General features: G+C 40.4%; 1 protein-coding gene across 1 annotated transcript; it reads left to right on the forward strand.

Annotated features, from left to right (window-relative positions):
• Nucleotides 1-508: 508 nt before the first annotated feature.
• LOC148026269 (3-ketoacyl-CoA thiolase 2, peroxisomal-like) lies at nt 509-4,674 on the forward strand. Its single transcript, XM_087690689.1, has 15 exons — nt 509-816; nt 906-989; nt 1,468-1,544; nt 1,784-1,868; nt 2,163-2,289; nt 2,390-2,488; nt 2,579-2,646; nt 2,769-2,876; nt 2,984-3,061; nt 3,263-3,395; nt 3,508-3,604; nt 3,717-3,840; nt 3,947-4,055; nt 4,150-4,233; nt 4,361-4,674. The coding sequence occupies exons 1-15, from the start codon at nt 589-591 to the stop codon at nt 4,468-4,470; spliced, it is 1,611 nt and encodes a 536-aa protein (XP_087546815.1). The 5' UTR covers nt 509-588; the 3' UTR covers nt 4,471-4,674.
• Nucleotides 4,675-10,908: the final 6,234 nt, after the last annotated feature.

A 10,908-nucleotide genomic window follows, 5' to 3' on the forward strand; every position in this document is an offset into this window, starting at 1 on the left:
GTTTTCAAAAAATTGAAGCTAAAATTGAGAAATTGGTGAGTTCTATTGGGGAAGCAATGCAATCTTTCTCAAAGAAAGTACAAATGCGGACTGTGTGCTTGCATGATGTTATGCAAGAGATGAGAGTAGGACATATTTGCCTTGACGGCATTGTTAGTGAGTTGTGGACTAAATTGAAAGGTGTAGTAGAGAGAGTAAGGCATATGGTGTAGTAAATTGAAAGGCGTAGTAGAGAGTAAGGCATATGGTGCATAATGTATTGAAGGACGAGAGACATGATTCAAGGGGATTAGTATGTATGATTAGCACATTGCCCATTCAAGAGTCTAAAGAACTAGTGTTTCTTTTGAAAATTGAAGTGGCGTCAATCAAAATATCTATTGGTGGATTTGATGGGATGATGATACAAATGAGTCAACGTGTGCTGGGCATTGTAGTCATATATATATATATATATAGATATAGATAGATAGATAGAATAGGTGTATAGAGTATAGATGGGTAGATAGAATAGGAGTATTGATAGTATAGAGTATTTCGCGTTAAAAGAGGCGATGAGTGACCCTGTTTACGCAGCGGCCCTGTTTGATGCTGTTTGGCACAGTGCTAAACTCAGAAACGCTGACTTGGCGGAGGGTGGGTGCGAGAGAAAGGGCAGGGCACGTCATTACTGACGATGGTCTCTCTCTTCTAGGCTCCTCTCCCAAAGTTAAAAGACGGCGAAGGGCCTATCTCTTTAGTATTTCAGAAGAAGTGAAAGACGAAAGCTATCTTCATCGGTATTCCTCGCTCTCCTTCAATCCAGCAGCAACACAGGTATGTGAGGAAAATTTCTTTTCCCCTGATTCTTTCGCTTCGTAATTTGTAAACCCTGAACGCACAGAAATCCTTCTCCTCCCTTCCAGATGGATAAAATGCGTGCCAGACAACAGGTCTTGCTTAACCATTTGCGTCCTACCGGATCGTCTCGCAACTCCACGGAACTCATTGTGAGCATATCTCTCTTGTTTTATGCTGCGTTTCTGTTTAACATACCCTAAAGTTAACACGCAGGGCCAAAGTTATACAGGATATCCCATGCATTTTAGATATGACTTTAAACTTGCATATGTATATTTAATCCATTGACCAAGCGAAACAGAATTTTTATTGATCATAAACCAGAAATTTCCCTAACTGAGCCCCAGAAGTTGAAACGAAGAAATGAATAAGCGTGCCAGTTTGTTTGGTTGATTTATTGTTTTGGGACTGGACTGCGCTCGAGAGAATAGTGCAGTACTGTGGTTGAAGTGTCAGTACTACTTTTGGTGGGGCTAGTGATTTGGACTTTCTGAAACTTTCCTTGAAAGAATAATTTTTAGCAGCCTGTTTTGTAGAGCTGTTGGTTTCTTAGGGATTTCTTGTTCAGATCTGTACTGTACATATGGATGCAAGATAATAATGTTGTAATTATTGTTGCATTTGCAGGCTTCGAGTTGCTCGGCAGGTGACAGTGCTGCCTATGAGCGGACAATTGATCACAGTGATGATGTTGTAATTGTTGCGTAAGGCTTCTCTCCCTTTCTTAACAGTTTGCACATATATATTTCATACGGTCTTTGCATAAGGGGAAAAAAAGGGAGCTAGCACATTGTAAGGACAAGGACACGCATGTATCTATGCTCTCAACTTCCTTAAGACACATAAAATTGACCTAACTTGGAACCACTGGATTTTTACTTTAACCTGTGTCACTGGATTTTGTTATTATTCCTGAAATTAAAGCTTCAATTGGTCACTGCAGAGCTTACCGTACTCCTATCTGCAAGTCAAAGCGTGGAGGCTTCAAGGATACCTATCCTGATGATTTGTTGGCACCTGTTTTAAAGGTGATATTTCCTTCAGAACTGGTCTCATATTACTTTGGAAAATATTGCAATTGAAAAGGTGATTCTTCCTTCAGAATTGGATTCATATTATTTTGGAAAATATTGCAATTGAAAAGGTCCACTTTCTGTTACTTGAAGCTGAGCAAGAAAGTATGTACATGAGAAATCTCCACCCCTATTGAAACTGGCTAAGAGATGGTTGAGGTGGAGACTGGCTAAGAGATGGTTATGCTTCTGAAACCGATAAATTTTGTGGTTTGGAAAGGATGTTTAATTTCTGCACATGGTGGACAGGCTGTGGTGGAAAGGACTGGGTTAAACCCTGCAGAAGTCGGTGATATTGTTGTGGGAACTGTGCTTGCTCCTGGTTCCCAACGTGCAAATGAATGCCGAATGGCAGCATTCTATGCAGGCTTTCCTGGTGTGCAGATATATTTGCACAAATGTTCACCTGTACATTTTCATTGTATAAGGTGTATTTGCTGTTCCTCATCTCAGAACTTTTAATGTTCCATTTGCAGAGACCGTTCCGATTCGGACCGTGAACAGACAATGCTCTTCAGGCCTACAGGCTGTGGCTGATGTGGTTGCAGCAATCAAAGCAGGCTTCTATGACATAGGTAACTTTGATATTTTGTTCTAGATAGCTTTTGATCTTGGTTGGATTGGAAAAGGTGCTCATTTGTTATCTTTGAAACAATGCATAACAGGCATTGGTGCTGGGTTGGAGTCGATGACTGTCAATCCTATGGCTTGGGAAGGCTCTATTAATCCAAAGGTTCACCACAAGTAGTTACTTTCCCTTGGATTGAGATTGAAGGCCCTCTAATATATAGACTCAACTCATTGAACTGGGATTAGATGTTTCTGTCTGACTGGTGGTGGTTTGGGAATGGCCAGGTTGAGACAATGCAGAAGGTGCAAGATTGTCTCTTACCAATGGGAATTACTTCTGAGAATGTAGCTGACCGTTACAATGTCTCACGGAGGGCTCAAGATGAGGCTGCGGTAGGGTGTCTTGAACCAGGAAAATTTATCTGGAGTTTTCTTTTCTATGGCCGTATGTTTTAAACGCACCCAAGTTCTGACTTTGCTGAGCAAAATCTTTTATGCAGGTCACTTCACATGCTCGGGCTGCAGCTGCAACAGCAGCTGGAAAGTTTAAGGATGAGATTATTCCTGTAGAAACAAAAGTAAGGTGCTATGCCTTTTGGATGTCATGCTTTTAATTAATGACAAGGATATTAGAGCATATTTTAGGGGTCTACAGAGGCAAGACATGCTGCAAAGTTGTCTGGTTAATGATACTGATATTGTTAGTCATGTTATCTTTTTAATGATATTTTAGTTCTTGGGCTTTTGACATGAACATGATTGTTTGTGCTCCCATGCAGCTTGTTAACCCAAAGTCTGGTGAGGAGAAGCCTGTTGTCATATCAGTTGATGATGGTATCAGACCTGGCACAACCCTTACTGATTTGGCAAAGCTGAAGACCGTTTTCAAAAAAAATGGCTCCACAACTGCAGGTATGTGCTAGATACGAGTTTGAATCTGGATTGGTTTTCTGTATGAGAGTACATACTGTAAAGCACTGTGTCTAATTGATGGGTTGCATTTGGCGGACATTTGGATTTGCAGGAAACTCTAGCCAGGTTAGTGATGGAGCCGCTGCTGTCCTCCTCATGAGGAGAGATGTTGCTCTGAAGAAGAATCTTCCAGTCCTTGGTGTTTTTAGGTCTACTTTCACAGAACATATTTGGACTTTTGAAATTGGTAGCTACAAACTGATCAGAAATGGTTTAAGCATGTTGGGTAATAATGTTGTATTTGTCATATTTGTTTTGCAGGAGTTTTGCAGCAGTAGGGGTTGACCCTGCAGTAATGGGTATTGGACCTGCTGTTGCTATTCCAGCAGCTTTGAAAGCTGCAGGACTTGAGCTTTCTGATATTGATCTGTTTGAAATAAATGAGGTACATTTCAATCAATGTTTCCTCATGTGGCAGGTTCTATTTCTTCTCACCTAACTCTTAAGTGAGGACTTGCTAAGGCTTTTACTTGATGTTTGTTGCATGGCAGGCTTTTGCTTCTCAATTTACTTATTGTGCTCAAAAGTTGGAACTTGATATGGAAAAAGTAAATGTGAATGGTGGTGCAATTGCTTTAGGTCATCCTCTTGGAGCAACAGGTGTGGCCTCCCTGCATGTCCTGTTCTTTCCAGTTTTTGATTATTGTGACATCTCATGGTACTGATTTTAATTGCTTACGATTGCAACTTGAAGGGGCCCGTTGTACTGCAACCCTTCTTCATGAGATGAAGCGGAGGGGGAAAGATTGTAGGTTTGGTATAGTATCCATGTGTATAGGTAAGCAGAAATCTGTTTTCCCAAGTGTGGTATCATGCATACATGGACTATAAGCAGGGACTATGATGGTCTATAGCATGTTTTTTGTCTGGTATGATATGAACACATTTTTGTCATCATGTTGCAGGAACGGGCATGGGAGCTGCTGCAGTGTTTGAGCGTGGAAGCATTGTTGATCCTCTGAGCAATGTCAAACCAATTCAGGACAACATTTATTTATCTAGAGATGCACAGTAGCTTAAGAGGAATCCCTCTGCTGCATAGAGTGCAATAATCCTTTTCTTAAGAGGCCATTTGCAGTCAAGTTCTTTGTATTTTTTTTTTGGTAGTATATACCCAGATCATGTTCATGTCAAAAGCCCAAGCACTAATGCCTGGGTGAATTTCAAGGGGAGTAAGGAGTCTCCTGATAAAAAATAATAAAAGCTGTGTGTCAATTGACATCTGCATGTAAACAGGCAGGTCCAGCTTGAATGAATGTCCAGTTTCTCCACAATCCACAATCCTTTTGCTCCGACATCTCTAACAACTCCATATTTGTGTTTATATTTTGCTTTGTGGATAATTTCTTGCAATGTGAGTGCTGTAGTGATAGTGGCTTGCAAAGGCCTAGTATTCCTGTGAAATTACAGGAGAGAAGAGCAGTTGCGTCCTTGACATGGTTTAGCTTCATGATGCATTGCCTTCAAATGAGACTTTTTGCCTTGGGCCGAAGCTTCACGCAGAGCTTCTGATAGGCTCAGCCATGATTGCCTCCTTGGCCCCATGTAGGAGCATCTTTGTATGAGCTTGGAGATCCGTCTCTCCTAGAGATTGTCTAATGTTTCTGTATCAACCATAAACCATTTTCAGCCTTGATTACCTCAATACCCAAAAAGTACTTCAATTCACCTAGTTTTTTCATGTCAAATTCAGATTTCAGCATCTTCATTACATGCTGTATGTCCAAGTCATCATCACCAGTGATTATCAAATCATCAACATATATGACCAACACTACTTAACCACTGTGTAAACAGGCTGTGATTAGCCCTACCAACAGTAAATCCCAACCTTTGCAAGTAGTTACTGATCTTAGCATGCCAAGCTCTCGGAGCTTGCTTCAGCCCATACAGTGCTTTTTTCAGCTTGCATACATAATGCTGAAAATCAGGGTGAGCATACCCTTCTGGCTGAACCATATAGATATCCTCTGCTAAGTCACCGTTAAGAAATGCATTCTTAACGTCCATCTGCTGTAATTTCCATCCTTTAGCAGCAGCCGAGGCAATCACAGTACGTATGGTTGCCATCTTGGCAACATGACTGAATGTTTCCTTATAATCAAGTCCATACTGTTGGGCATATCCCTTAGCAAGTAGCTTGGCTTTGTACCTTTCCACACTGCTATCTGACTTGCATTTGATTTTGTAAACCCATTTGCAGCCAATGGTTTTTTTCCTTCAGGCAGTGGCTCAAGATCCCATGTCTTATTTTCAACCAATGCATTCATTTCTTCATCCATGGTTGCACACCAGTTCTCATTTTTCACTGCTTCAGCATATGTACCTGGTTCTTTGATCTCCATTACTTTTGTCATGTAAGCATAATGCTTTGCAGTGTAGTCATTATATGTCAACCTGCCAATAGGACATCTGACTCTCTGTGAGCGTCTAAGCTGAGGTGCATTGTCTGATTCCCCTCTCTCATGAGGCGGAATGTACTTGCTCTTGCCTTGCGCCAGGTGTATAGACAATCGGAATACCAAGTTTACTGTCTAAAGTGTCAGTAGACTCATATCTAGAAGTCATTCTACCAGGTGTCATCATCCCAGATGCATCCTCAGTAACTTTCTCTTTTCCTTTATCTACGACAGCATATCTCCTCCTCACTAACATACTGGTGTCAGTGGACGGTGAGCTTCTTAATCTCCTTGTCCATAGGGATATTTTGTCTGACTACTAGGTCTTATCATAGTAGTGCTCTGCTGCATATCAACTGTAGATATATGAGTGGAAGACATATCCGATGACACTGTTGTCAGTAATACATACTAAGAACCCATCTCATAAAAAATAACATCCCTGTTCACCAAGGTCTCCCTGGTAGAGGGATCATAGCATTTGTATGCCTTCTTCTCTTGCAAATATCCAATGAAAACACACTTATGCGCTTTTGGATTCAGCTTTTTTCTTTTTTCATCTGAAATATATACATACGTAAGATAACCAAAGACTTTCATGTGACTTACATTCGGCTTATTGCCATACAGCTTCTCAAACGGTGTCATCTCATGAATACCTGTAGTGGGAGTCCGATTCAAGATATACATGGCTGTCATAACCGTCTCAGCCCAATAATAGAGCGGCATTTTCTTCTCATTCATCATGGCACGAGCAGATTCCATCAAGACCCTGTTTTTTCTTTCAGCTACCCCATTCTGCTGAGGAGTGTAGCTGCAGGTAAGTTGCCTGCGTATGCCATTTTGAGCCAAGAAGTTGTCAAACTCATTTGATATATACTCCCCATCGCTATCTGATCTCAAGTAAGAGATATAACAGTCAAATTCCTTTTCAACTTGCTTTTTAAACTGCTGAAAAATAGCAAACACCTCATCCTTTGTTTTCAGAATGTAAACCCAAGTATAGCGACTGTAATCATCAATGAATGTCACATAATACTTAGAGCCTCCCTTGGATGCATTATGGGTTGGTCCCCAAACATCAGAGTGTACTAACTGCAATGGACGTGTACTCTGCCTTACATGCTTGACAAATGGCAACCTCGACTGCTTACCAAACTGGCAAGCATCGCATACATGGCTAATATCTGAATATTGGAACTTGGATAGACTTGTAACAAGCTATTTTTTTTGCATAATTTGCAGCCTTTGCAAATTTACATGCCCCACTCTCTTATGCCAATTTTTCAAATCTTTGATAGTGTCAGAACCATGGGCAAACATAGCTGAGTTTAGCTTCAGAAAGGTAGTATCAAGAGTAAATATTTTGCCATTCTTGTGACTGCGAGCTATCAACTTGCATCCATTACCAAACTCTTCAATAAAGCAACCATGCTTGTTGAATCTAATTTGCAAGTTCTGCTCCATCATCTGACCAACAGACAGTAGGTTCGTAATCGAAGGACCAAACAGGACAATTTCAGTCCTACAATAACCAGCAATAAGATCTCTGTAGTAACCAAGGTAGTTCACTTCAACAACTCCAACAGACACTCCAACACATTTGCCACTTTTGCCATAACTGGGGGACTTTCATTCTCCTCACATCAATGCCAACATACTACTGTGAGGTACTGAAGTTCAAGCTTACAAAATCAGGAATGTTTTCAGTTCTTCCATGGTGTACCATGGCCCTAGCTGCAAATTTGGGTGGCTGGATTACTGATTCACTTGTTAGCAGGGGGGTTTCAGTTACCATAGTTTGAAATCTGCAAGCTGCAAGCTGACTAGTCACATATGTATCCAGATACCACTTGCATAATCATTCCCAGATGAGGTAGCTCTAGGACAGTTCAGCCCTTTCAATTTTCAGCAGTAACCATCTGCATTAGCACAATATTCCTGCTTAAAAACAATCTTACAACACAGTAGATATATGTCAGGACTTGTGGGTGCCAGTACTTGATCATACAGAGGTCAATCAACACCCTCTCTCAGATTATATACGCCAGTGTAAGTTCTATCCAGTAGTAAACCAACTTTAGGTATGCATTAGGTGCTCAAATCATTTCATATGTCATTTCAACCATGTCAGGTAGTATCTCAGTTCAAACACACTTGATATTGCTTCGGTAGTGAGCTTTGACTTGCCACTGTACATTCCAGCAGTGGACAAAAATATTCAGCATATGCAGTGAGCATAGCGACTCTAACAATGTCCGATGTCTGATGACTGAAGTGCCAGACTTACATACTCAAGAAGATAGGTCTAAAAATAGATGCAGATCTTTGTAGTCCACGTTGATATAATCAGGACCAAATATGTCACCAAGAGAACACTATAGATCTCTCAATCAGACCCAGATGCGGGTGGAAGCTCTTCACAATTAGCAGGTGGCCCGAAATCAATTGCTTTCATCTCTGTTTTGTTCAAACCTGACTTATATTTATAAGCACCAATGCTGTCCATCTATTCCTGACACAACCAGGATCATTCTCTAGGCACTTCATGCTTCTTTCAATTGGTGCAATTTGTTATGCCCATGCTAGATGAGCAGGCCTAACTCTACAATGTTGATGTTGAAGGTAATGATAAAGATGCTTATGTACATTCAGGCCTAGATATTACTAATCATATGCTTCATTATATGGCATTCCATTAGCAAGGGAAATATGCTACTTATCAAGCATCACATGTGCTGCAAACAAGCGCAGTTTATCTGACGTGTACCTCCCTATCTCACACTTTTTTCTGCTGACGTAATCTTTCTGCCCCCCATGCTTTTAGTCCTATTCTTATGTTCAGATTTGCTGCTACACTTGAAGGCTTTAGTATTGATGTTCATGTACTTTACTAAGTGGCATAGCATCCATTTGCAGAGATACCAATACAATGCTTGTCAAAAGCTTCACACTGCTGCAACATGCACAATTTTCCTTTCAAGTTCTTGCTACTCCACGTTTTTCAGCTGTTGATCTTTTCAGTCAATGCTTCATACTTAGAAGCTAGTGCATATGCTGAATAAACCAAGGACCAAGCCTCAATAGGCTCAACAGTCTGCAGAGACCAAATGGAGAGTTGTGGCTTTACTTGCAAATCATCACCCTCTTCTTCAGGTCAGGCTTTTTCCTTTTTACAGTGCGGAATAGTCATTCTCTATTTCCCACAGCCTCATGGATGAGGCTCTAATACCATGTTGAGATTGAGAGAGGTAGAGACGGAGTGAGGAGCAAGCATGCTTTCATCTTCATTCATTCATTCTCACATGACCACACACAAAGGGTAAGTGTATACAATAGTACTAAGGCTCGTAGAACCATTCACACTGGGTCTAAGACCACCGACTTATTTAATGTTCTACACTTGCTGATACAGCTGGACAAGACTAATGTCGGTCACACATACTATGAGCTTGATATTCCAACATCTTTTACCGTTAGGAGGGTGTCAGAGTAGGCTTGCTTGTAGGCCGTAGTGAGCTCCGTTAGTTTGGCCGAGAGGGTGAGCTAGGCTGTTGGCATTAGGAAAAAAATGAACTCACAAATGGGCCTTTTAGTCCTCCCCTCTCTCCTCCTTAAAACAAGGAAAAGAGGAGAGAAGAATAGTAAAATAATCATCCTCTCCACTTTTGCAATCTTGTTTTACCTTTTTTATATTATCTACAAAGATATACTCAGATTCCTTCTCTCTCCTCATTCAAGAAGTCTTTTCAACCAAATTTTATATTAAAAAAGGAGTTAGTTATGGGAGTGCGGTGCTTTGTTTTCAATGCAAAATGATTAGTAGATACGAGGTAATTGATTTTTTAATCGAGAACAAGGAAGATGAAATTTCGGAAGTTTCTTTTAAGATATTTTGGGATTTTTTATATCCTAGCTTTTGGTTAAAAAAAAAACCAATTGGTCAAATTTCGTGTTTTTTGGAGATGTTTTTGGAGGCAAAATAGAAATATCTAAAATACGAAAAGTCTTGGATATCCCTATCCTCTAAGATATTTCCCCCCATATCTATACTCTCTCATGGCTCTATTATGACCTCTTCTCCATGTTTATGCAACCTTCATCAACAGAGTAAATTACTTACACCCTCATTTCCCTTGGCACCTTTGTGTGTCTCTTTGTGCATCTCCACTCTACCTCTTGTGACAAGTAGGCTCCCTGTTTCTATTAATAGTAAAATGAATACAGAAAAGGAGCTGCATATTGAGGTAGAGATTGAATATGCCCTATTATTCAAAAGAACCCAGCGTACCAATGTCAGCCCTCGGGCTTTGTAGAATTATAGGCAAATGGGATTGAAACATGTGGATTTGTGGGTTGATGGGGGAATCTACCCAATTGACCCCTTAAACAATAGACCTCCAACTTTCTCTCCACTCTACCTCTTATGACAACCAAGTAGGCTCCCTGTTTTGATTAATAGTAAAATGAATATAGGAAAGAAGGAGCTGCATATTGAGGTAGAGATTGAATATACCCCATTATTCAAAAGAACCTAGCGTACCGGTGTCAACCCTTAGGTTTTGCAAAGTTATAGGCAAATGGGATTGAAATGTGGATTTGTGGGTTGATGGGGGAATCTACCCAATTGACCCCTTAAACAATAGACCTTCAACTTTCTTAGGAATCACAAATTTACTGAAGTATGTGTGGGAGGGTGAAAATGGGTTACTTGGTTATACTAGGCGGCTCAATGATCAAGCGTTCAAAGTATTTACAACTTGCCAAGCAACCATAAAAAATTGCCATGATGTGATTGTTGCTCATCAACTTCATATACAACAGCTCATAGGACAAGTGGTACAGCTGAATGACACTATAATTCAATAAAATAATTAAATTATTTCAATGCAGGACACTATCCATGACATTGGTATCTCATATAAGGAGGCAAAGGCACAATTGGATGACTTGAGAAAGATATACAACAAGCTAACACATGAGCACAAATGAAAGAAGAAGCCAATCAATGAGTTAATTGTGAATAGTGGCCAATGGAAGCAACGTATCAAAGC

This window comes from Lygodium microphyllum, chromosome 13 (assembly GCF_053477565.2).
Source record: "Lygodium microphyllum isolate KBCC chromosome 13, Lygodium_microphyllum_v1.1.10, whole genome shotgun sequence".
Taxonomy (NCBI): Eukaryota; Viridiplantae; Streptophyta; class Polypodiopsida; order Schizaeales; family Lygodiaceae; genus Lygodium; species Lygodium microphyllum.

Coding starts and splice junctions, on each gene's coding strand:
- LOC148026269 (XM_087690689.1), top strand. CDS start 589: ATGCTGTTTGGCACAGTGCTAAACTCAGAAACGCTGACTTGGCGGAGG. Junction 2,489..2,578: donor AGCAGGCTTCTATGACATAG/GTAACTTTGATA, acceptor AATGCATAACAG/GCATTGGTGCTGGGTTGGAG. Junction 4,234..4,360: donor TATAGTATCCATGTGTATAG/GTAAGCAGAAAT, acceptor ATCATGTTGCAG/GAACGGGCATGGGAGCTGCT.